Source organism: Oncorhynchus kisutch, linkage group LG12, assembly GCF_002021735.2.
Source record: "Oncorhynchus kisutch isolate 150728-3 linkage group LG12, Okis_V2, whole genome shotgun sequence".
Classification (NCBI taxonomy): Eukaryota; Metazoa; Chordata; class Actinopteri; order Salmoniformes; family Salmonidae; genus Oncorhynchus; species Oncorhynchus kisutch.
In genome coordinates, this window is record NC_034185.2 from 53485630 (window position 1) to 53512222 (window position 26593).

Genomic DNA, 26593 nt, shown 5'->3' on the forward strand with positions numbered 1-26593 from the left:
ATAAATATTATTTCGTGGTACCCGACTCTAGTTAATTACATTTACATGATTAGCTCAATCAGGTAATATTAATTACGGATAAATTATTTTATAGAATAGCATGTCATATCACTTAATCCGGCATAGCCAAAGACACAACTCAATTATGCCCCAAAAAATGGCATAATTATGCTGTCATTCCCACTCCATTGATCTCATCAGATTCAAGCCTTAAACAGGTCTGTCTACGGGCCGCTAAAGAGGCACATCAACACCGTGTGTGATGCCTGTATGAGGAACAATCCCGGGAAGACAATGTCAATTTATGAAATTCCTGGGATTGTGCAATCACCTATCCTCTGGCTGCAACTCCCTTGAACATTCAGACTGGCTTTTGCGTGACTGGGGTACAACCTTACAACAGTCATGTATTTCTGGAAACCGAGTTTGCGCCATCCTACGTTACAGATCGCCCCATTCAGAACCCAACCCTGCCAGGCCCCAGCACCAACCCTGCCAGGCCCCAGCACTATTCCAGCCCTGCCAGGCCCCAGCACCAACCTGCCAGGCCCCAGCACCAACCTGCCAGGTTCCAGCACCATTCCAGCCCTGCCTTGCACGAGCTCAGACACAGACCTGATCCAGTTCTTATGCTAGCACCAGCTCACCCTTGCCCAGCAATCCCATTTCTGACAGCAGACTACCAACTCCAGAGGACATCCGGCCATATCTAAAAGCTGGCCCTGAAAACCAGCTTGCAATGGAAGAAAATGGCGCAATCTAGCAAAAGGCTGTTTCCGAGGAAAGGGAAGCAAGGGGGAGAGTCAAAATCTGGATCTGCAAAGAACAAGAAGGCAGATAAAAATCATAGAGTCATCATCAGGTGAGGAGTGCTTCTGCCTCATCTGTGTGGAGCCATTTTCAAACAGCCTTCCAAAGGAGACTTGTGTGAAGTGTGTGAGATGCAACAAATGGGCCCGTGATGCTTGCACCTCAGGCCAGGCAATTTATGTGTGCCAGAACTGTGAAGATGAGTTTGATTAGTCAGATACGGATGTATGTCGTATAGGCTGTTACTAAACTGTGCATTAGTGTATTTAAACACCACGTCTGTTCTGTTAACTTGCTTAAATGTTTAAAGTCTTATCTGCAGCATTGCATTACATTCCGATTCCAACAAGTACAGTGGATCTATTTTTACGCCAGAGAACGTTCGTTTTCAAAGTTCAAAGTAAAGTGGTCGTACCACTTAATTAATGTGTGCTCTGTCAGTATTGTTGTTTTGATTGAAATACATGATTTGCCAGATTCTCTAGGCATGATTGTTTTTATTTTGATATTCACAATTAATTAGTTGTGTTCTTATTTGTTGATAATCCAATGTGACGATTTACCCGACGTAGTGTGACAATATACCCGCGGATGGGGCAAATTGTCACAAGTACACACTCTCTATTTAATGGTCTACAACTCTGTACTGAAATAACACATGAAGATGTCATTACAACATATGTGCCCAAGACTTCCTTCTTTCATTTGGTATGACATTTATACCATTGTGATGTATTGTGCCCAGTAAATGTTAGACAGCGTGAAAAGTGTGACAACACACCTCGCTTTCCCCTATTTCTGTACTTGTTTCTCATCACTGCATCACATGTCACTGTTGGCATGTTGATTCACGCAGTGGTTAGCCATCATCCCACGTTGATAGGCTATATATAATATCATTCACTTCAGCTATTAGACCTGGTTGGATTTATTGTAAATGCTCCTTTTATGCATAATCGCTTCTAGTCTTTGATCATGACTCTCATTTCCATTACATTACACAAAAGTCATTGGATGAATGTGTCTTCTGTAGGGGGGAGTTTTTGTAGTAGATTACAAGATACTACATATGGCGATGAGGATAAAAGAGGAAGAAGTTAGGTAAGCAGTTGAATTTTTTCTTTAAAAAATATATATATAAACGCAACAAGTTCAAAGATTTTACTGAGTTACAGTTCATATAAAGAAATCAGTCAATTAAAATAAATAAATGATGTCCAAATCTGTGGATTTCACATGAATAGGCAGGGGTGCAGCCATGGGTGGGCCTTGGAGGGCATAGGTCCACCCACTGGGTAGCCAGGCTCTGCCAATCAGAATGAGTTTTTCCCCACAAAATGGCTTTATTACAGACAGAAATACTGCTCAGCCAAAAATGGCAACTTCACGTTAATTTACATTAAAGTCGTTCAATCCACTGATCATTGACTTTTCCAAATCTGGATTATTTATTGAAGTCAAGGAGAAAAGTGAACATGCAATTTATGAACAAGTAAGATCATGCATGTCAACATCAGAAGCCTCCTCCCTAAGTTTGTTTTACTCACTGCTTTAGCACACTCTGCTAACCCTGATGTCCTTGCCGTGTCTGAATCCTGGCTCAGGAAGGCCACCAAAAATTCTGAGATTTCCATACCCAACTATAACATTTTCCGTCAAGATAGAACTGCCAAAGGGGGAGGAGTTAGCCTGAGAAGTAATGTCATACTTTCCAGGTCCATACCCAAACAGTTCGAACTACTAATTTTGAAAATTACTCTCTCCAGAAATAAGTCTCTCACTGTTGCCGCCTGCTACCGACCCCCCTCAGCTCCCAGCTGTGCCCTGGACACCATTTGTGAATTGATCGCCCCCCATCTAGCTTCAGAGTTTGTTCTGTTAGGTGACCTAAACTGGGATATGCTTAACACCTCGGCAGTCCTACAATCTAAGCTAGATGCCCTCAATCTCACACGAATCATCAAGGAACCCACCAGGTACAACCTTAAATCTGTAAACAAGGGCACCCTCATAGACGTCATCCTGACCAACTGGCCCTCCAAATACACCTCCGCTGTCTTCAACCAGGATCTCAGCGATCACTGCCTCATTGCCTGTATCCACTACGGAGCCGCAGTCAAACGACCACCCCTCATCACTGTCAAACGCTCCCTAAAACACTTCTGTGAGCAGGCCTTTCTAATCGACCTGGCCCGGGTATCCTGGAAGGACATTGACCTCATCCCGTCAGTTGAGGATGCCTGGCCATTCTTTAAAAGTAACTTCCTCACCATTTTAGATAAGCATGCTCCGTTCAAAAAATGCAGAACTAAGAACAGATACAGCCCTTGGTTCACTCCAGACCTGACTGCCCTCGACCAGCACAAAAATATCCTGTGGCGGACTGCAATAGCATCGAATAGTCCCCGCGATATGCAACTGTTCAGGGAAGTCAGGAACCAATACACACACGCAGTCAGTCAGGAAAGCTAAGGCCAGCTTCTTCAGGCAGAAGTTTGCATCCTGTAGCTCCAACTCCAAAAAGTTCTTGGACACTGTGAAGTCCATGGAGAACAAGAGCACCTCCTCCCAGCTGCCCACTGCACTGAGGCTAGGTAACACTGTCACCACCGATAAATCCATGATTATCGAAAACTTCAACAAGCATTTCTCAACAGCTGGCCATGCCTTCCGCCTGGCTACTCCAACCTCGGCCAACAGCTCCGCCCCCCCCCGCAGCTACTCGCCTAAGCCTCTCCAGGTTTTCCTTTACCCAAATCCAGATAGCAGATGTTCTGAAAGAGCTGCAAAACCTGGACCCGTACAAATCAGCTGGGCTTGACAATCTGGACCCTCTATTTCTGAAACTATCCGCCGCCATTGTCGCAACCCCTATTACCAGCCTGTTCAACCTCTTTCATATCATCTGAGATCCCCAAGGATTGGAAAGCTGCCGCAGTCATCCCCCTCTTCAAAGAGGGAGACACCCTGGACCCAAACTGTTACAGACCTATATCCATCCTGCCCTGCCTATCTAAGGTCTTCGAAAGCCAAGTCAACAAACAGGTCACTGACCATCTCGAATCCCACCGTACCTTCTCCGCTGTGCAATCTGGTTTTCGAGCCGGTCACGGGTGCACCTCAGCCACGCTCAAGGTACTAAACGATATCATAACCTCCATCGATAAGACAGTACTGTGCAGCCGTCTTCATCGACCTTGCCAAGGCTTTCGACTCTGTCACTCACCATATTCTTATCGGCAGACTCAGTAGCCTCGGTTTTTCGGATGACTGCCTTGCCTGGTTCACCAATTACTTTGCAGACAGAGTTCAGTGTGTCAAATCGGAGGGCATGCTGTCCGGTCCTCTGGCAGTCTCTATGGGGGTGCCGCAGGGTTCAATCCTCGGGCCGACTCTTTTCTCTGTATATATCAATGATGTTGCTCTTGCTGCGGGCGATTCCCTGATCCACCTCTACGCAGACGACACCATTCTATATACTTTCGGCCCGTCTTTGGACACTGTGCTATCTAACCTCCAAACAAGCTTCAATGCCATACAACACTCCTTCCGTGGCCTCCAACTGCTCTTAAACGCTAGTAAAACCAAATGCATGCTTTTCAACCGGTCGCTGCCTGCACCCGCATGCCCGACTAGCATCACCACCCTGGATGGTTCCGACCTAGAATATGTGGACGTCTATAAGTACCTAGGTGTCTGGCTAGACTGCAAACTCTCCTTCCAGACTCATATCAAACATCTCCAATCGAAAATCAAATCAAGAATCGGCTTTCTATTCCGCAACAAAGCCTCCTTCACTCACGCCGCCAAACTTACCCTAGTAAAACTGACTATCCTACCGATCCTCGACTTCGGCGATGTCATCTACAAAATTGCTTCCAACACTCTACTCAGCAAACTGGATGCAGTTTTTCACAGTGCCATCCGTTTTGTCACTAAAGCACCTTATACCACCCACCACTGCGACTTGTATGCTCTAGTCGGCTGGCCCTCGCTACATATTCGTCGCCAGACCCACTGCCTCCAGGTCAACTACAAGTCCATGCTAGGTAAAGCTCCGCCTTATCTCAGTTCACTGGTCACGATGGCAACACCCATCCGTAGCACGCGCTCCAGCAGGTGTATCTCACTGATCATCCCTAAAGCCAACACCTCATTTGGCCGCCTTTTGTTCCAGTTCTCTGCTGCCTGTGACTGGAACGAATTGCAAAAATTGCTGAAGTTGGAGTCCTTTCTCTCCCTCACCAACTTCAAACATCTGCTATCTGAGCAGTTAACCGATCGCTGCAGCTGTACATAGTCTATCGGTAAATAGCCCACCCATTTTTACCTACCTCATCCCCATACTGTTTTTATTTATTTACTTTTCTGCTCTTTTGCACACCAATATCTCTACCTGTACATGACCATCTGATCATTTGTCACTCCAGTGTTATTAATCTGCAAAATTGTAATTATTCGCCTACCTCCTCATGCCTTTTGCACACAATGTATATAGACTCCCCCTTTTTTTCTACTGTGTTATTGACTTGTTAATTGTTTACTCCATGTGTAACTCTGTTGTCTGTTCACACTGCTATGCTTTATCTTGGCCAGGTCGCAGTTGCAAATGAGAACTTGTTCTCAACTAGCCTACCTGGTTAAATAAAGGTTAAATAACAAAAAATACAAAAAATACTTGAGATTAGGTGCTTTCCAGACTCTGGCTTCAGCTCACAGTCTTCATTAAATCGCTGCATGAGGTATGTCTGCTCTCCAATGGTCCTGCTGACTTTCTGTACAATGTCAAACTGGACATGGGCCCCTTGGAGTTGTATAAGGTATTTTGTGAGGCGCACATGGCGTCCACAGTTCTTATATGAAATACTTTGGTATTGCTCTGTGCCGACTACCTTCTAGACATATACCAATTATTTCCAAAGGATCTGTAAGTATCTGTGACTTTGTACCAGAAGTAGTTGTAACTGACCTTAAAGCTGCAATGTAACTTTTTGGGGCGACTGGACCAAATTCACATAGAAATGTGAGTTAGAGCTTTCATTAGCATTGAATGATAGAACAGATCTACCGCTTCTTAGACTATGTGCACTATTTATATGCTTCCCTATTTATACCAGCTTCAAACAGATACAATATATTTTAGGTTAGGGAAAATATATTTCAGAGGTTTAGATGGTACAATGATTCTCTAGACAAAGACTGCCATTTTCACTAGAGTATCTATTTCCAGAGAAAGGGTAAGTAACGTTACTAACCACTGTCTGGGAAAGACATTCCAGTGGGCGAGTTTGTTTTGCATGACCCGGCTGCTCCGAGTGGGTGGGTTTGCTGATTTTCGATCATTCCATTGGTCCTCCAAAGAAGTGCTCTCCGCTGACCCAGGGCACAGGGCCACGCAAAGCGAACTCACCAAGTATTTTCGTAGATAACACATTGCCACCACGTGCTAATGGTCGAGTTTTATTTGCATGGCCCAGTGCCCCAGATGGGTGGAGTTTGCTTATTTTAGTCCATTCCATTGGTCCTTGGGGAAAAAAATCTACACCCACCCGTGGCACCGGCCATACAAAACGAGCTCCACCACTAGGCAAAAAGGGGGCATGAATTGTTGACATAATTGTAATCCAAACCCAACCTTAATTTACTCGTTGTGACGCAAAGGTTCTAAACTCAGTTTTAGAAGGTTGCCTTTATGACAAACATTATCCTATTTACACTTTGTACATTTTGACACTTGATGCCACAGGCCGCTTTCAAAGGGATTCATTGGTTTGTAGGGGCAGTTGTTCTTTAAGTGTTTAAATGGAAATGCTAAAAATGTGTATGAAAGTACTGTATATTCAAGAATCCGTAATATGAGTAGATTTTTTGGGGCACTTTTTTTTTTCACTTTTCAACTAACATTTTAAAGATGACATATACAGTACCTTGCAAAAGTATTCAGACCCCTTGGATTTCTTTACATTTTGTAATGAAGTAAAAAATAAATAATATATTAATACAAATTATAGAACTCAAATATAGTCATTGCATAAGTATTTAGCTCTCTGAGTCAATATGTTAGAAAACACCTTTGGCATCTACAGTTGAGAGACTTCTTGGGTAAGTCTCTAAGAGCATCGCACCTGGATTGTGCAATATTTGCCCATTTATTATTTTCAAAATTCTTAAAGCGCTGTCAATATTTGCAATATATTTTCAAGCAGATTTAAGTCAAAACTGTAACTTGGCCACTCAAGAACATTCACCGTCTTCCTGGTAAGTTACTCCAGTGTAGATTTAGCCAACACAAATATTTGGCTTTGTGTTGGCATGCTGAAAGGTGCATTCCTCTTCCAGACTCTGGTTTTCCTCTAGGATTTTGCCTGTGCTTAGCTCCATCCAGTTCATTTTTATCCTGAAAAACTCCCCAGTATTTGCCAAAGTCAAGCATACCCATACCATGATGCAGCTGCCACCATGCTTGAAAATAAGGCTTTTTGAGGGGATATTTTTTTATACCTTTGCAGAGTATTTTTTGCAGTATTACTTTAGTGCCTTATTGCATACAAGATGCATGTTTTTGAATATTTTGACTCTGTATATTTGTATTCTTCTTTTCACGCTGTCATTTAGGTCATTATTGTGGAGTCACTACAATGTTATTGATACATTCTCAGTTGTTTTCTCCCATCACAGCCATTGAACTCTAGCGGTTTTTAAATCGCCAATGTCCTCAAGGTAACATTCCTTAGCAATTTAATTCCTGTCCTGCAGCTCAGTTCAGAAGGACGACTATCTTTGTGTCTGGATGGTTTAATACAAAATCCACAGCATAATTATTAACTTGACCATGTTTAAAGAGATATTCAATGTTTGATTTGTTATTATTACCCACCTACCAATCACTGTCCTTCTTTGAGGCTTTCGAAAAGCTCCCTGGTCTTTGTAGTTGAATCTGTGCTTGAAATTCAATACTTGATTGAGGGACCTGTATGGGGGAGAGAGGAAGGGTTAGTCATTTAAAAATCAAATCAGCCCCTATTATCTCAGAGTGAGTCCATGTAACTTATTATGGGATTTGTTAAGCCCAACTTCACTCCTGAACTAATTTAGGCTTGCCTAAACAAAGGGGTGAAGACTTGTGCAAGGAGTATATTTTAGTTTAGCATATTTTTTTTATCTTAAAAAATGATTTGTCTTCCACTTTGACATGAGTATTTTGAGTAGATTTTTGACCAAAAAAATTACAATTAAATCTATTTTAATCCCACTTCGTAACAATAAAATGTGAAGAAATCCAAGATGTCTGAATACTTTTGCAAGGCACTGTAAATGGAATATTTGGGATGTTTAATTGTATTCTCAAGCATTTTAGGAAATCATTGGGCTTTAGGTACAAATTATTTATGTACAGTTGAAGTCGGAAGTTTACATACACCTTAGCCAAATACATTTAAACTCAGTTTTTCATCATTCCCAACATTTAATCCTAGTAAAAATTCCCTGTTTTAGGTCAATTAGGATCACCACTTTATTTTAAGAATGTGCAATGTCAGAATAATAGGAGAGAATGATTTTTCAGATTTGATTTCTTTCATCACATTCCCAGTGGGTAAGAAGTTTACATACATTCAATTAGTATTTGGTAGCATTGCCTTTAAATTGTTTAACTTGGGTCAAATATTTTGGGTAGCCTTCCACAAGCTTCCCACAATAAGTTGGGCAAATTTTGGCCCATTCCACCTGACAGAGCTGGTGTAACTGAGTCAGGTTTGTAGGCTTTCTTGCTAGCACACGCTTTTTCAGTTCTGCCCACACATTTTCTATAGGGTTGACGTCAGGGCTTTGTGATGGCCACTCCAGTACCTTGACTTTGTTGTCCTTAGGCCATTTTGCCACAACGTTGGAAGTATGCTTGGGGTCATTGTCCATTTGGAAGACCCATTTTCGACCAAGCTTTAACTTCCTGACTGATATCTTGTGATGTTGCTTCGATATATCCACCTAGATGGCATCATGAGGGAGGAAAAACTATTTTGTGAAGTGCACCAGTCCCTCCTGCAGCAAAGCACCCCCACAACATGTTGCCACCCCTGTGCTTCACGGTTGGGATGGTGTTCTTCGGCTTGCAAGCCTCCCCCTTTTTCCTCCACACATTACGATGGTCATTATGGCCAAACAGTTCTATTTTTGTTTCATCAGACCAGAGGACATTTCTCCAAAAAGTACGATCTTTGTCCCCATGTGCAGTTCCAAACCGTAGTCTGGCTTTTTTTTATGGCGGTTTTGGAGCAGTGGCTTTTTCCTTGCTGAGAGGCCTTTCAGGATATGTCGATAAAGGACTCATTTTACTGTGGATATAGATACTTTTGTACCCGTTTCGTCCAGCATCTTCAAGGTCCTTTGCTGTTGTTCTGGGATTGATATGCACTTTTCACACCAAAGTACGTTCATCTCTAAGACACAGAACGCATCTCCTTCCTGAGCGGTAATGATGGCTGCGTGGTCCCATGATGTTTATACTTGCGTACTATTGTTTGTACAGATGAAAGTGGTACCTTCAGGCGTTTGGACATTTCTCCCAAAGATGAACCAGACTTGTGGAGGTCTACAATTTTTTTTCTGAGGTCTTGGCGGATTTCTTTTGATTTTCCCATGATGTCAATCAAAGAGGCACTGAGTTTGAAGGTAGGCCTTGAAATACATCCACAGGTACCTCCAATTGACTCAAATGATGTCAATTAGCCTATCAGAAGCTTCTAAAGCCATGACATATTTCTGGAATTTTCCAAACTGTTTAAAGGCACAGTCAACTTTGTATGTAGACTTCTGGCCCACTGGAATTGTGATACAGTGAATTAAAAGTGAAATAATCTGTCTGTAAACAATTGTTGGAAAAATGACTTGTCATGCACAAAGTAGATGTCCTAACCGACTTGCCAAAACTACATTTTGTTAATTAGCATATTTCAACCCTGCAGGCGCTACACAAAACGCTGAAATAAAATATAAAACATCCATTACCTTTGACGAGCTTCTTTTGTTGGCACTCCAATATGTCCCATAAACATCACAATTGGTCATTTTTGTTTGATTAATTCTGTCCATATATATCCAAAATGTCAATTTATAAAGCGCGTTTGATCCAGAAAAACACAGTTTACAAAAAACGCAACGTCACTACAAAATATTTCAAAAGTTGCCTATAAACTTTGCCAAAATATTTCAAACTACTTTTGTAATAAAGAACTTTAGGTATTTTTTAACGTTAATAATCGATCAAATTGTAGACTGGGCAATCTGTGTTCAATACAGGAATGAAAACAAACCAGCGCTACTTTTCACGTCTTGCGCAACTCACAAAAGTGTTACCCAGTTCCTAGTTGGCCTATTTCTTCATTGCACAAAGGAATAACCTCAACCAAATTCCAAAGACTGGTGACATGCAGTGGAAGAGGTAGGAACTGAAAACAGGTTCCTAAGAAATATCCCTTGGCAATGACAACTCAGGGAACAGAAAGAGGCAAAAAACAAACAAAATTCTGAACAGTTAGTCCTCTGGGTTTTGCCTGCTACATAAGTTCTGTTATACTCAGACATGATTCAAACAGTTTTAGAAACTTCATAGTGTTTTTATCCAAATCTGAATAGTATGCATATCTTATATTCTTGGCATGAGTAGCAGGAAGTTGAAATTGGGCACGCTATTTATCCAAAAGTGAAAATTCTGCCCCCTAGCCCCAAGAGGTTTTAACAATAAATTTGTGGAGTGGTTGAAAAACGAGTTTTAATGACTCCAACCTAAGTGTATGTAAATTTCCGACTTCAACTGTAGATATGGCCATGTGAATCCTGTCTAATATGGCCCCATGGAGCTGGTTGGCGGCCATATTGGAAATGGCCGCCAGGTGGGGTAATATGTAAAGACTGCTATGACACTTTAGCTAGTTGTGTGTGAAATGTGGGGCCTCAATCACAAAAATCACAATTATCCTTAAAATGTTACACTTAGCCACGGGACTAATATACACTGAGTATATATTAGGAAAACGTTCCTAATATTGAATTGCACCCCAGAGCATGGACTCGTCAGAGGATGGACTCTACAAGGTGTCAAAGCGTTTGACAGGGATGCTGGCCCATGTTGGCTCCAATGCTTCCCAACAGTTTTCAAGTTGGCTCGATATCCTTTGGGTGGTGGACCATTCTTGATACACATCGGAAACGGTTGAGTTTGAAAAACCCAGCAGAATTGCAGTTCTTGACACAAACCGTTGTGCCTGGCACCTACTACGATACCCTATTTAGAGGCACTTAAATATTCTGTCTTTCCCATTCACCCTCTGAATGGCACACATACACAATCCATGTCTCAAGGCTAAAAAATCCTTCTTTAATAACGACCCCGGCCACAGCAAAGTTTGATACAAAAGAATTCATAACTTTAAAACCATTACCAGAGAGAGACTTTCAAAGAATACAGCAAAGAGCGGCTGTTTTTATGAGTGAGTTCATGTCTAAGATTTTATTCAGCACTGTCAACACTGTTGCAAAACATAAAACACGCATCTCCCTACTTCCACTCACGATGCAGCTGCAATGAATGAGTAGCGAAGTGTATAAATAGCCCTGTGTTTTTATTATTATTATTAGCAGCTCGTCGTGTTTATTTTAATATCAAGGAATATTTCACTTTCTCTGGTCATAGGAACAGTATAAATTTGGGCACGAGGTAGATGCGGTGCAAATCAAGTTTCGGCATCAAGTGGAAGACTGTGTCCCCTCTCTCTGGTCAGTCTGAGATCCTCTGCTGCGCTCTCCGTCCCTCCGCTGAGACTAGTGCCTTGTTCAAAACAACTGGGAACTCTGGGGGAAAAAAATAGATCCGACTGGGAAAAGTCGTTTTGGCATCAAGTGGAAGACAGTGTCCCCATCCAACCATGAATTCCAAGCCAGAAACTCGGGCATCTTTCTAGAGCTCTGACTTCTGGACCTGAAGATCACTGACGTCATGATTTGATCTCTAGTTTCCAGTTGTCTTGAAAGCACTATGACCATCAGATGCCGGTACCATCAGTCCAGTAAAATAATAAAGCAAATTATTTGCAAATGGTATCCATGATGAACAGTTTCATTGGGTAGGGTTCAACTTTAGACATACCCTGTCTCTGGTACACACTCCAGTCCAGTTGGTGGCGGTAATGTATCACTAAAGTTCGTTGCCAAACCATTGAAAAAGTGAACACGGAAGTGGACAGTGACCAAGACAAATGTCCACGTTAGCGTTTATATTGTTATTTAGCCATATATTGACACCCTGGAACTCAGAATATGACTCATTTAACTGCACACTATCATACTTACCCCTGGTAGTCTTTAATTCGCGTTGTTTAATTCCTGTTATCTAGGTAACGCTAACTATTTAGCTGCTAATGCTAGCTAACTATGATTTTTCATACTCAAATAGCCTCCATTATGGAGGTGCTAGCGAATGCAGCCGTGGCAGAGGTCTGTAAACTGGTAGACGACGACTATGCAGTGTTTCGTTTGGAAATAACTCAAAGCCAGAAAGAAAACAGTGCATTGCAGAGGAAACTACAGCTTCTGGAACTGAAGATGGCACGAGAGCGCGTCCTAGCCAGTCGTTCCAGTAGTGTCAAAATCCTTGACCGATACAGAGGAATGGCAAGAGGTACATTTAGCCGAGGTTGAGGGGCCTGTCGCCCTGTTCAAATCTGCACATGTTTGACTTTAGATGTGTTAACCATTGTTGGGAGACCTGATCAGGAAAGTTTTCTTTCAGGACCTCTACAAGCCAGAATGCTTAATAAAATAATAGTACTTACTTTGCCGGTTGTCCGTGCAGTTGGTCCTTTTGCAGGTAGGAGTGTTAGACAAAATATAGGAAATAATGATTACGTCAACGTTAAAAAATATGAATGCACTACTAGCGCTTTTATCACTCAAAGCACTAAAGTAACTTAAAATATAACTGTATTTAACATACTGTCGTGTAAAGGTCGTGAGTCCAAAAGCTCATTTATGTCTGAAGTAATGAAATTCAAAATCGAGTTTCGGTTAACTAAACTAGGTTAACTGGAATTGGGTTTTGGTCCGTTTTTAGTTAGTATGCAATAATTATCCATTAGTTATCCATTAGTAACTTGCAAAAATAGACACTATCATATTCTAATCAGATAAAACATTTACTGCTTAAATAAAACTGATGCATTGAACATAATACATTGATCTATATATAGTATAGTTATCAAGTTGTTACCTTAAATTCTTGCCAATTCTACATAGTGTCAAAACTGTCAATAGTGTACAGTATAAGCATTAAGCATTGACAGTAGCAAACCTAACCAGCTCTTTTCCCCCAATCACTCTCTCAGGTGAAGGACATCTCACTGGAGGCAACAGGAGCTTTGTGAAGCCAACGGGACACAATACATGGAGAGATGACCAACCAATCACTGTTGATGAGGGGAGTGGAACCTCAACTCAGCATGTTATCGTGATAGAGGTTAGTGTAATAGTATTACATCAACATTACAGTACATCAAATGTGGCCAGTTTATTTCAGAAAGGCTCCCCTCAGCTATTCACTTGCTTACATGTAACATCCTAATTTCTCTGCCAGAGGAGCTTGTGAGACTTCCCTACAACATTATTATCCAATTCTACTCATGTACTGCTAACAATCTACCCTCTTCTTGTGTCAGTCTGCAAATGCAGAAGCTGCAGGTCCTGGGGTCAAGCTGGAGAGGTCTGAAGGAGATGAGGACCCACGACACAGCAGAGACATCCAGACTGGAGCAGCGCATGGAGTGGTGCCCCCTGTAGCCCCCGAGGACCTCACCACCGCTGCCATGCCCCAGGCTAGGACCCGATCCAGCATCACGGAGGTCAGTGGAACGCCGAACGCCGTCCTCAAGACAGAGACTTTAACTGTAACACAAAGGCTCTTACATACAGGATCTAACCACCGATCAGACTCCGAGAGACTGGGCTGTGTTCCTGCTCCAGGCTCAGAGTACTTAATGGTGTTTCACCAGAGCCAGGGGACAGTTAATTCCTGTGGAGATGGTGATGCGTTAGACACTGGCATTGATGATCTGTCTTGTTCTTACACTACAGAGGTGGACCCTGACAACATGCCCTTGGGTTTAGAGACCCAGACTGATCTGTCTAGAGGGGACTGGAACCGGTACAGTAGTAGTGTATACTCTGAAGGGTGCCCAGATAAGAAAGGGGAGGTTATAGTCGTAGATGAGGTTACTGTGAAAGTGGAGGGCGACACTCCTCCCACATGGAATGCAGATAGTCACCTAGGAGACGGACACTCACAGGGCAGAGATTTCTTAAATTACAGGGGAAATCTAAATGTCGCCACCCACTCCCCTTTACACACGTTCAGGGATCGCGACCCAGTGTCCACATCAATGGCACCTTCCGATTCACACGGCCGGGTGATTTTCGATCAGGTATTACATTTAAACGACAGGGCTATAGCCCAGGCTTGTGGAGGGGGAGCAACAACGGTCGGGAAAGAGAAACTGGCTAACTGGAATGCAGACAAGACTCACTTAGGAGAAGGACACTCGCAGGGCAACACTAATGACTTCTTAGATTACAGGGAAAGTTTAGAGACAAATCTAAATGTTGCAACCCACTCCCCTTTACACCCAGTGTCCACGTCGATGGCACCTTCCGATTCACACGGCCAGGTTCTTTTCGATCAGGTATTGAACTCAAAAGACCAAAGAGCCAAGGCGCGGAGAGGGGAAGCAACACCGGGCAGTAAAGAGAAGCGGTTCCTCTGCATGTTCTGTAACAAAGGCTTTAGCTGCTCCCAGAAGGTGGAGATCCACCAGAGGGTCCACACAGGGGAGAAACCCTTCAGCTGTACCCAGTGTCACATGTGCTTCACCCATGCTGGCAACCTGAAGAGGCACCAGAGGGTCCACACAGGGGAGAAACCGTTCAGCTGTGCCCAGTGTCACATGCGCTTCGCCCAGACTGGTGACCTGAAGAGGCACCAGAGAGTACACACGGGAGAGAAGCCGTTCTCCTGTACGCACTGCGGGAAGAAGTTCTCAGAGAGGAGCTACCTCAGGATACACCAGCAGAAAAACCATTCCACTCGATAGCTTCTGATGTTTAGATCAGAAGGAAAAGTTTAATTTTCATTGTCGTCAGCAGAAAATATCCACAGATGCATTTGGAAAAACGAGAGCAACAGATTATAGTGTTGAATATTCCTGGGTAGAATATTGCATTCAGACATTGTGTGATATATAAGGCATATATACGCCTAAAAAGTCTGTTACATCTTGTTTGTTATATGTTGACATAACTATTCAATTACTTCCATTCAACTACAAAAAAAAATATCCTAAAACGCTTTTAATGATAGAATTATTACATTTTATGCAGTTTATCAAGTTCATGATGATTTTTATTTGAGGCATGTGTATGTGGTTTTCATATGGTGTATTTAAAACTTGTTCACCTTTTAATAAACCCAAAATGGGACTTTTCAGTCTGACTTTTGAGACTCTCTTTAGTATACATCACATCTGATCTCACCCTATTCTGCATACATCAGACAGCGCTTTATAACAAATATACACTTACTAAATATACTTGTACATACCCACACAATAACAAATGCCTACAGTACATGTCAAAATAGTTTCATCAGGTTTGTCTAATGATGACTAAAAGCAACTTTTTTACGCACATCATTTTATGTCCACCATGATGGGTTTAACAACAATGAAGTCATTCTGTAACTACAGTACAGGACTGAAACATAGTGGGGATGGGTAAACAAAGTGTGTTTATCTCTGTGTGTGTGTACCTGAGGGAGTGTATGTCTATAATCTATCACCTGTCTCTTCCAGGAGGAGGAGTGTCCAGAGGTGCTGCTGGTGAAGGAGGAGGGGGGTGAGGACGGTCTTGGTAACCATGGTCATGGAGGACAACCAGACTACACTTCCTGAACCCACAGAGGAACCAGTTGAGCAGCACAGGACCACATACAGTCTCACTGAGGTGAGCCCACTGTGAACTACTGTCTGAATGGTTTTAGGTCAGGGCCTGTATACACAAAGCCTCTCCAAAGTAGGAGTGCTGATTTAGGATCAGTTTTGCCTTTTAAATCATAATGAATAAGATTATATGGAAAGCTATTCGATCTCCACGTTTGCATAGTATCAAATCAACTAACCTGTTTGCATAGTACTCAGCAATCCTTCATTGCCCAACCAGAAGATGCTCCATAGCAGGGTGCTCATATCAGATTTCTTGATCCAACATCCTCTCACTCTGTATCTCTTACAGTCAGTAGACATGGAGGATGGGAAGATTGATCTGTGGCTAGTCAAAGAGGAGACTATAGAAGACAGACCAGAGAGTATTGACCTGCTGAGTGGACTAAAGATGGGGGAGCAAGGTAAGGGAGAAATACATATAGCCTACATACAGTAATATATCTTAGTGATAAGCCTGGCTATTATTTTTCTTCATTCATTCATAAAATGACATTGACATAATATACAACTTAAAGTATGTTTAAAAACAAAAACACTCAATGTATGAACTTGACCAGATAATTGACACAACATTTTTTTTAAATTAAAAGTTCTCCACCATGTTTTTTAAGTCTAACCTCTTCCTGCAAGTGGTTGGCTGGAGGATAACAGAGGAGAATGGGCAGCCTTCTTGGATTCCCAGACTTGTGCAACGAAGGCCCCTGGGGATTTTATTTTTTTATTTCACCTTTATTTAACCAGGTAGGCCAGTTGAGAACAAGTTCTCATTTACAACTGCGACCTGGCCAAGATAAAGAAAATCAGTGCGACAGAAGAAACAACACAGACTTACACATAAACAAATGTGCAGTCAATAACACAAAAGAAAAATAGAAAAATCTATGTACAGTGAGTGCAAATGTAGAAGATTAGGGAGGTAGGCAATAAATAGGCCCTATATGCGAAAATAATTTCAATTTAGCATTAATACTGGAATGATAGATGTTCAGATGATGATGTGCAAGTAGAGATACTGGGGTGCAAAAGAGCAAGAGGGTAAGTAATACTATGGGGATGAGGTAGTCGGGTGTGCTATTTACAGATTGGCTGTGTACAGGTACAGTGATCGGTAAGCTGCTCAGACAGCTGATGCTTAAAGTTAGAGAGGGAAATATAAGACTCCAGCTTCAGAGATTTTTGGTGACATCAACAAGCAGGCCAGGACCATAAGCGACATAGATGAAAACAACACTGTTAACCAGAAACAGACAGTCAAAACAACAACGAAACTTAGTCTTCATGACAACAGACTGCCTGAGACCAGGGCGATGCGTAGATGTGGTTTGCGGGGACAGGGAGGTGTCCATATGAGAACAGACAGAGACTTGGCATGCGATTCCCCGGTCCTGCCCCTATAGTCCTTATTCAGAGAGACTGATGACGCCTCAGGTTAACCCCCTAACAGGTGCTGCCTTCAGCCTGCCTTATATAGGATCTATCAACTGGAACATGGACCCTGTTACAACACAGACACTCCCTGGCCTTCGTCCTCCTCACACTCTCCTTCTGTTAAACCAGACCTCAGACAATGCCAGTGCCTCAACACTAAATGGCAACACAAGCCCATTGACAAATGACAGTAGTAGTGACGCTATCAGTAGATCTGGTGGCAAAGAGAAGCGCTTCCCATGTTCATTCTGTGTGAAAGTCTTCAGTTTCCCCAAATAGGTGGAGATCCACCAGAGGATGCACACAGGGTTGAAAATCTTTCAGCTGCCGCCTGTGAGAAGATGATCTCCCACCAGCACCAGCTGAAGATGCACCAGAAAGTCCATAAGGGAGAGAGGCCGTTGCATGTATAGACAGTGGGGAAGAGGTTCTCAGAGAGGAACCTCTTCAGGATACACCAGCAGAAAATGCACACGGCCCATGTATAGTGATATGTAATGTTGTACTTGTTAGTTTGTAGTTAATTCTGTTGGTTTGGGATGTAGTGGGGAACTGGATGAGGTGAACTGAGGAAAGAATGAGTATGATGAGGCAGAGTAGATGATATGGTTGGTGTGATGGTGTCTAAAAATGCTTCACTGATGAAAAGTGACAATCTTGTCCAGTTGTTTGATGCTGGTGTTTTATAATGAGGAAATGAGTGCCTATGTTTACTTGACATTAAGTAGTGTGTTATAAATGTCAATTTTATCAAAAGTGAGGGTACCAGGTTTACAGAAAAGGTCAAGTGTTACCATAGTGAGAAGTTATTCTACGTATTGTTTTGTGCAATAAAAGTACTGTACTTCATGTTATGTGAGCATATGACCATTTTGTTTAAATACATTTTTTCCTTATCTCAGTCGAACCAAAACATACTTCATTTTTGAGTCAACACATTGCCATTATTTTTTATGAACTCCAATGACTATTGTTGGGTACTTGAATCAGTGTTAGAGATGGGCTTGACTGGTTAACGTTTTATAATATGTTGTTTCTGTGTGTACAGCAGAGTTTCTTATATAAACCTTTTATGTGCTTTTCTGTTCAGTCTGCAGTCCATGAAGACCTGCTGATATCTGGTGTTGCTGGCGGGAGAGACTGGACCTCTGAAGCGGCTGGTCACAAACCCTGACCCCGGACCAGGACCCTGGATCAGAAACCGTCCCTCTTCCTTCCTAAGTCACAACCAGGACCGAAACACGAGGGACAGAGACTCCACCACCACACAGAACACAACCGGTGGACTGAACAACCTCAGTCCTGGTGGTCATCAGAGAGACTGTGGCCCCACCCTGGGCTTCAGCCTTCACAGAGACTGGTGGTAGTCTATCAGCAAGTCTGTCTTCTCCGACAGGGTCTTGTTTAATGCCTGGTGACTGGGTTCATAGAAAGTCTGAAGCTGGACCTATGTCTAGCCTTCCTCAGTTACCTCATGGTTACCCCACCAATACAGACATGGTCAGGTTGCACGTTCACCAGAAGAGTTACATAGTCTATAACACAGCACACAATCCAAACAACATCCAGTCAAGGAGTGAGCTCAAAGACTAACCACCTGAACCACCTCTGGTGTTATTGGGTCACAACATGGGAGGCCGAGCATTAGGACGGACGCCGACAAGCCGTATGCCTGCCCCATATGTGGAAAGCGCTTCGCTGAGGCGAACTATGTGAAGGACCACCAGACTGTTCACACCAAGGACAGGCCCTTCAATTGTAAGCTGTGTTAAGGCGTCTGCATGCTTCCCAGCCAAAACCGTTTGGAAGAGTTTGTGCATATATTATGAGGCGAGCCGAAGTCTACGCCCCTTTGTCAGTTACTGGTCAACAGTAGAGATTCTTCATTAAAGTCTTTGTCATTCAACGAGAGACGACTAGTTGTGCACATTTTTACATTGAGATATACAGCACCAAACATCTTAGCTGTGAAATTGCGCAACTAAGATCTCGGCAAAAGCGTCCAATTTAATGACATATTTCTTGAGTTATCTTAGATTAACACAGACTATTTTGAGGAAGTGTAGACTGGCTACAGCATTTCAAAATGGACAAATGGTACTATTGCTGTTTTTTTTTTTTTTTTTTTTCAAGCTAAGGTTTTAAGGGAGCACACTTGTTCGGTTAGGCGCCACACGAACTGAAGAATGCTGACGCCTTTACAAGAGCTTCTCCTTCGGGAGTAACCTTATCTGACACAGGAGTGTCCACAATGGGGAGACATTGTAGCACTGTGGCTTGGGATGTACACAGGGGTTTTCTGGGAACCATTCTTTAGCTGACATTATTATAGTTATCATATGAAGTGTCTTGGGGTAAGAGGGTAATTAACCACATACCCCTCATTAACCCTTATTTACCTTACTGAGGTCATTTCGATGGAATAAAGTAATTATATTATTTTGTACTGTATTCTTGCCAACACACTGTTCTTTCTAATCAAATCTGCTCTGAGCTTGAAAAGTGGTGATCAAAGGAGATTTGATGTAAGGTAATAAGCTGTACCGTAATTCAAAGAACAGTGCGCAATACCTTTTTCATTTAACCACACCTTTGAGCTATGACGCCAACAAATAAAATGCTTTGTCTTCAGTGTAATTACATGTTCCTCTCCTGAAAACCCTGAGCAGTCGACAGATGAACTCTCAGAAATTGAAGGAAAGTGAATAGGAATTATCAGGAAAATGCCCGAGATGAATTAGGCCCAGTGGGAGTACAATTTGTGGAGAGCATGCTAGAGGATACAGAGACTTCCAGTCATCGTGCTAAAGCTAGTTAGCATTGGCTTGAAAAACTACTTTAATTGCCTTCATACTGGACACAGAGACATAAAAATGGTATCCACTAGTTCATCTGACTCTGGGGAAGTAGTATGCTGAAGTATCCCTTTAATTGTACTGCACAGATGGAATGGAAATCCCTGAAGATTGAATTGGTAGTAGCAGCAGAGAAGTTTAAAATGTACTTTTTGGGTCACCAGCCACTGTGACAGGTACTCAGATATTTTTTTACCAGTCAAAATAGTTTAGTGCCATAATGACATACTAAAAACGGATGACCGTGCTTTGTAATGTTTCTAAAACAAGAAATGTATTAGTAAGAAGTAATGTGGTATATTGCTCAATTTCATTAAAAAAATGTGTGACTTCAGTCTTTTAACCAAAATATCAGCTGAGACAAAATATTCAGCTACCTCTTTAATGTTGGGAGGTTACTGTGGTAATGGTCTGAGATTTAGGATCTGACTAGGGCGTCACTTCGCTATCAGTTCAAGCAGCAGACTCTAACGTTGAAAAACAACCGAGTTTATGAACAAAACGATGTAAACTGCCAAGAACATGAGGACAAAGTCTCACTTTGTGGACTTTAGATAAATTAGATCAACTTTTATGCCTGTGGATAGCGCCTCCAAAAATGAATCTATTTTAGCGCACAGCTCTCCTGCCAGGCAGTGTTGCGTAAGATGTGGGATGTAGGATTCGTATTTATTTGTGCGATTAACATCTATGACACAAAACAGCAGAAATACTTTGAACCGCTACTGCAGCATTTTTCTATAATAAATCGCCACTCTTACATATGCTCATACTTCTTACTATTTTTATTAGCAAATGTAATGCTCGCAACGTGGCTGGTAAAATAAGACATTCTTACCTAAATCTAATTTTATACCTTGCCTAACATCAATATTTGTGATTTTTTTTAAGCACTTACGTAATTTTAAAAAAGCACAAAGGCTTCATAATTCATAAAGGTCATGTTAACTAACTGATATTACCTCAGAGAACAAAACCTCCTAAGCCTTTCTCCATAGGAATGGCTGAATGAACCAGAGGTAATTCGTTCCGTTTTTTAGGACTACCAGCTGGCGAGCTCTACACATCGAGGTATAATGGGGGTGCTCTAATATGGAATAAACGTTGGTGCAATTGCTTCGACTCGAACCCCGCTCCTCCCAACTTCTCCCCCCTTTTTAGTTTTTTTTTGTTGTACAAATGTGCAATGCACTTTCCGAACTGTGAAAGGCAGCAATGCGCAACAAAGCGTATAGTCTGCCGGAAAACCACACGAAGAAGTAGTAGACGGAAGTGAACAGTGACCAAGAACGCTTTCCACGTTAGCGTTTCTTTTGTTATTTAGACATTTATTAACACCTTGAAACTCAAAATATGATTAATTTAACTGCACAGCATCACTTATGTACCCCGGGTAGTGTTTAATTAGCGTTGAAGACAGGACTTGGTTGATATAGGTGATATAGTTAACGCTAGCTAACGTTAGCTAACAATGGCTACCTGTAACTCTAATGTTATGGTTTTTCACACTCAAATGGCCTCCATCATGGAGGTGCTAGCAAATGCAGCCGTTGCAGAAATCTGTAAACTCGTAGATGACGACTATGCAGTGTTTCGTTTGGAAATGACTCAAAGCCAGAAAGAAAACAGGGCATTGCGGAGGAAACTACAGCTACTTGAACTGAAGGTGACACGGGAGCGCGCAGAGAGGACAACGCGAGAGCGCGTCCTCGCCAGTCGTCCCAGTAGTGTCAAGATCCTCGACCGATACAGAGGAATGGCAAGAGGTACATTTAGCAGAAGGCAGAGGCTGTGGGGCATGTCGTCCCGTTCCGCTCTGCGCATGTGTTCAGATGTCTTACCCAGAGTTGGGTCTTGGTCAGTTTTTGGATAGTGTGCCAAACTTCCCCTGATTACTTAGCTAGCTGCCGTGCATTTCTTTCCATGTTACGTTTATTTTACCAGGCAGGTCAATTAATAACAAATACTTCTTGCAGCAAGACAATATTCTAACCAGATTTTTGATTTACTGAATTTCCTATTGTCATGCTCAATTAAAATAATGTGATGCATGGAACATAATCAATAAATAGTATGTCAAGAATTTATTATAAGTGTTACACAGCGCATGTGTCCCCGACCTCCCCCAGATAGCATATGAAAGAGTCAGCATTGAGCAAATTTTAACATGCAGCTGGCCAAGAACAGAGCAGCACATTTAGCTCTCCACTGTAATCAGAGGGCTAATTTCAATACTATGCATGCTAGCCTCTCTTGTCTTAAGAGTTGAGGAGAGACCGACTCCATCGCTTCTCGTTTTAATAAGAAACAATGTGTTAAATTCCAAATTGCTTGCATAGTCAACTTACACACAGCACTGACACAGACCCCACCAAGCCGCACTGCTTCTTGACACACTGCTCGCTTAACCTGGAATCCAGCCGCACCAATATGTCGGAGGAAGCACCATACAGCTGGCGACCTGAAGTCAGCGTGCATGCGCCCGGCCTCAAGGAGTCTCTAGCGCGCGATGGGACAAGGACATCCCAGCCGGCCAAACCCACCCCTAACCCGGACGACGCGAGGCCAATTGTGCGCCGTCTCATGGTTCTCCCGGTTGCGGCTGGCTGCGACACAGCCTGGGATCGAACCCGGACCTGGAGTGAACTCTCTAGCACTGTGATGCAATGCCTTAAACCTCTGTGCCACTCGGGAGGCCCCAGAAATAGCTTTTGATTTTTATAATATAGCCTATATGTGGTGTTCAATGCAAGCCTACATATACAGTTGAAGTCGGAAGTCTACATACACCTTAGCCAAATACATTTAAACTCACTTTCACAATTCCTGACATTTAATCCCAGTAAAAATTCCCTATCTTAGGTCAGATAGGATCACCACTTTATTTTAAGACTGAAATGTCAGAATAATTGTAGAGCGAATGATTTATTTCAGCTTTTATTTATTTCGTCACATTCCCAGTGGGTCAGAAGTTTACATACACTCAATTAGTATTTGGTAGCATTGCCTTTAAATTGTTTAACTTGAGTCAAACGTTTCGGGTAGCCTTCCACAATAAGTTAGGTGAATTTTGGCCCATTCCTCCTGACAGAGCTGGTGTAACTGAGTCAGGTTTGTAGGCTTCCTTGCTCACACACACTTTCTCAGTTCTGCCCACAAATTGTCTATAGGATTGAGGTCAGGGCTTTGTGATGGCCACTCCAATACCTTGCCTGTTGTCCTTAAGCCATTTTGCCACAACTTTGGAAGTATGCTTGTGGTCATTGTCCATTTGGAAGACCCATCTGTGACCAAGCTTTAACTTCCTGACTGATGTCTTGAGATGTTGCTTCAATATATCCACATCATTTTCCTACCTCATGATGCCATCTATTTTGTGAAGTGCACCAGTTCCTCCTGCAGCAAAGCACCCCCACAACATGATGCTGCCACCCCCCGTGCTTCACGGTTGGGATGGTGTTCTTCGGCTTGCAAGCCTGCCCCTTTATCCTCCAAACATAACGATGGTCATTATGGCTAAACAGTTCTATATCAGAGGATATTTCTCCAAAGAATATGCTGTTTGTCCCCATGTGCAGTTGCAAACTGTAGTCTGGCTTTTTTATGGCGGTTTGCAGCAGTGGCTTCTTCCTTGCTGAGCGGCCTTTCAGGTTACATCGATATAGGAGTCATTTTACTGTGGATATCAATCTTTTTTTAACCTATTTCCTCCAGCATCTTCATAAGGCCCTTTGCTGTTGTTCTGGGATTGATTTGCACTTTTCGCACCAAAGTACGTTCATCTCTAGGAGACAGGGATTCACATCAATGCGCTATGTAGATATCAATAATAAGTCATATACGTATCGCCGTAGACTACACCACTGCTGTCATCCTTACCTTCAAGTTGGATAATCTTTGGATGCCGACAGCAGTCACACCATTGGAAGCCTACAAAAGCCTATTTCTGCTCTTTTCCCGGGATCCATCAAACACATTTGGTGTGTCATCATAGTGGTCTCTGATTTGTTGTCAGACTCACTCAGGTGGAACAAACTTAAAAACTTGCGACTTTATCAATGCTGATTTGAATGTCATTGAGAAAACAGGAATGCAATTTTTTCACTACTCTAACCCTGGGAACCTCAAAACTGCCTCTCTCGCACCAGACATTTCTGATCCCCAGTCCCATGAGCACCCCTACAATTAACACATACCACCACTTTCCCCAATGCTACACATTCCTTTGTCTCATGCCCTTCTGCACACTTCTCACACCTAGGAACCTCCCTCTAACACACTGCTGCCACATGCCCAGAGCAGCATTTCTGGAGGAGGTGCGCATCTTAGAGGGAACATAGGTTGTGGGTCCCCTGGAGGTCAGCCCCCGCCAGATAGCATATGAACAGGTTATAAACCATAGCAAATGGGTAGAATTGCAGGAAATTAGCTTGAAATGAGCAAAATGCATAAAATACCATGAGATTAACTATAAAACTGCACATTTACCTTGGAGATACAGAGTCCGATATTATTGAAACTCTTGATAACGATGAGAAAAAGGACTGTAAAATAAATTATTCAAATACTGAGCTATATTGTATGACTTTTTTGGAGGGGGAATTTATATTATTTTCACCACCACTGGTGGTCTAGTCATCTGACCAAAGCACCGCTTCCAATCCAATTTACAATGCTGTTTAGCAAACTCCAGGTGTTTACATTTTTTGGACGACATTAAAATGGTGGGTTTGGAGTTGAAATGAGGATGCACGAGCAGAAAATAACCCCATACCTACTGTGAACAAGGCTGTAGACCATTCCTCCATACAGAATCCTTCCAAAATCTTGATATCCTTCGTCTGCACTTATGGATTGCCTTCTTCAATTCAAACTATGTTTTTAATAGGTTTTAAGTCCGGAGACTGAGATGGCCATTGCAATTAACCATTTCTTTGTGGATTTTGATGTTTGCTTGGGGTTATTGTCTTGCTGGAAGATCCATTTGCTGTCAAGTTTTAGACTCCTGGCAGAGGCAACCAGGTTTTTGGAAAAAATATCCTGATACTGAGTAAAGTTCATTATGCCATTGACCATTAGGGCACCAGGACCAGTGGAAGCAAAATAGAGCCATAACATCAAAGATCCACCACCCTATATTACAATGGCAGTTTGAAGTGATGCAAACTTTTTTGGGGGCATATCTAATTTCAATCAGTTCTTTTTCCTGCAGTCTGAACAGCCAAAAAGCACATGGAATCATATATTTCAAGCCATACAAATCTGATTCCTGTCCATGCGAACAGTCAAATCTGATTTATTTTCCCTCAAGTGGTTTTTAGACTTATTTAGCATACCTTGTTGCCTGCTAGCTACTCTGTTGACAGTTTTGACAATAACATGTTGTAGCTAGCTAGCTAGTTGACTGCTGTGACTAGCCAAAAAGGACTCGTTTTGAAAGTTGGATCTTTAAGTGTTCTTACACTATGATTTTGAACATTCAAAGCAACTGGGAAACGTCCACAGCAGGCATTGTTGTCACCTTAGCTTGCTACATAACTTCTGAGTGATAGGAACCATGTGCACCACCACCAATCAGCCTACAAAACTGTGCACACACCCCTCGTTACTATGACAACTGGCATAGCCATGACAGTAAATGACTGCTGTCTGAATTTGGCCATTTGCTGTTTGGACAGGCAGAGTTCCAAAACAGATTTGAAAACTAAACGGATTTGAGCATTAAGGCCTGCAGTGTGAACAGGGCTTTAGTTCCATGCCCCCTGACATTATCCTCACAAGGTGAGGTATTGAAAGGTATTAAAAACAGGAGTGTCAATAATGTGGACCCCTACCCTTTTTGAGAATTGTATTTATTACTTGTTGAACAAAATCTATTTCTCTGAGCAATTGTATTATTATAAAACATAACCACCCATTTCCCCCCCCAATAACTCTCTTAGGTGAAGGACATCTCACTGGAGGCCAGATGAGCTTTGTGAAGCCTGCAGGACACAAAACATGGAGAGATGACCAACCCATACCTATAGATGAGGGGAGTGGAACCTCAAACCAGCATGTTATTGTGATCGAGGTTAGTGTCATAGTGTAACATAAAAAATGACACTACATCAAATGTGGCCTGTTTTATTTCAGAAAGGCTCCTCTTAGCTATTCACTTGCTTACATGTACATCCTGATTTATCTGCCATAGGTGAGCTTGTGAGACTTCCCTATGACATTGTTATCCAATTCAACTCATGTACCTGTAATAACCTCCTCTCTTCATGTGTCAGTCTGCAGATGCAGAGGCTGCAGGTCCTGGAGGATCGTCTTTGGTCAAGCAGGAAAGGACTGAAGGAGAGCCCCGACGACACAGCAGAGACATCCAGATTGGAGTGGCTGGAGTGACGCCCCCTCTAGCCACGGAGGACCTCGTCACCGCGCCCCAGCCCATGGCCCTATGCAGCATCACGGAGG

The 26593-nt window shown here is 42.5% G+C and overlaps 2 protein-coding genes across 17 annotated transcripts in view; both read left to right on the forward strand.

Annotated features, from left to right (window-relative positions):
- Positions 1-26593, forward strand: part of LOC109901251 (zinc finger protein 583-like) — an 880650-nt gene that overhangs the window by 727746 nt on the left and 126311 nt on the right. For 2 of the 14 annotated variants that reach the window (XM_031836521.1, XM_031836523.1), the window contains exons 2-3: positions 26077-26207; positions 26410-26592. The exons of 10 other annotated variants lie outside the window; for them this stretch is intronic. In XM_031836521.1, the coding sequence (XP_031692381.1) occupies positions 26077-26207; positions 26410-26592 (314 nt within the window). Of the gene's footprint in view, positions 1-21385; positions 21901-26076; positions 26208-26409; position 26593 lie in introns of those variants that run through there. 2 more of the 14 variants (XM_020497305.2, XM_031836525.1) reach the window with 2 other exon arrangements.
- Positions 12001-19916, forward strand: LOC109901279 (uncharacterized). Of its 3 annotated transcripts, XM_031836583.1 has the most exons (6): positions 12007-12484; positions 13188-13318; positions 13518-13700; positions 15702-15852; positions 16141-16252; positions 18370-19916. In XM_031836583.1, exons 1-4 carry the CDS (start codon positions 12238-12240, stop codon positions 15798-15800), a joined length of 660 nt encoding a protein of 219 aa, XP_031692443.1. In that variant the 5' UTR covers positions 12007-12237; the 3' UTR covers positions 15801-15852; positions 16141-16252; positions 18370-19916. The 3 variants fall into 3 exon arrangements, with proteins under 3 accessions (XP_031692441.1, XP_031692443.1, XP_031692442.1); XM_031836582.1 differs by having other exon boundaries at positions 16141-19916; XM_031836581.1 differs by lacking the exons at positions 15702-15852; positions 16141-16252; positions 18370-19916 and having other exon boundaries at positions 12001-12484; positions 13518-15340.

Bases quoted from the DNA above. Each gene is read 5' to 3' on its own strand.
- LOC109901279 (XM_031836581.1), top strand. From the start codon at position 12,238: ATGATTTTTCATACTCAAATAGCCTCCATTATGGAGGTGCTAGCGAAT. The intron at 12,485-13,187 runs GTACATTTAGCC...TCACTCTCTCAG, and splicing joins ATACAGAGGAATGGCAAGAG to GTGAAGGACATCTCACTGGA. The intron at 13,319-13,517 runs GTTAGTGTAATA...TTCTTGTGTCAG, and splicing joins AGCATGTTATCGTGATAGAG to TCTGCAAATGCAGAAGCTGC.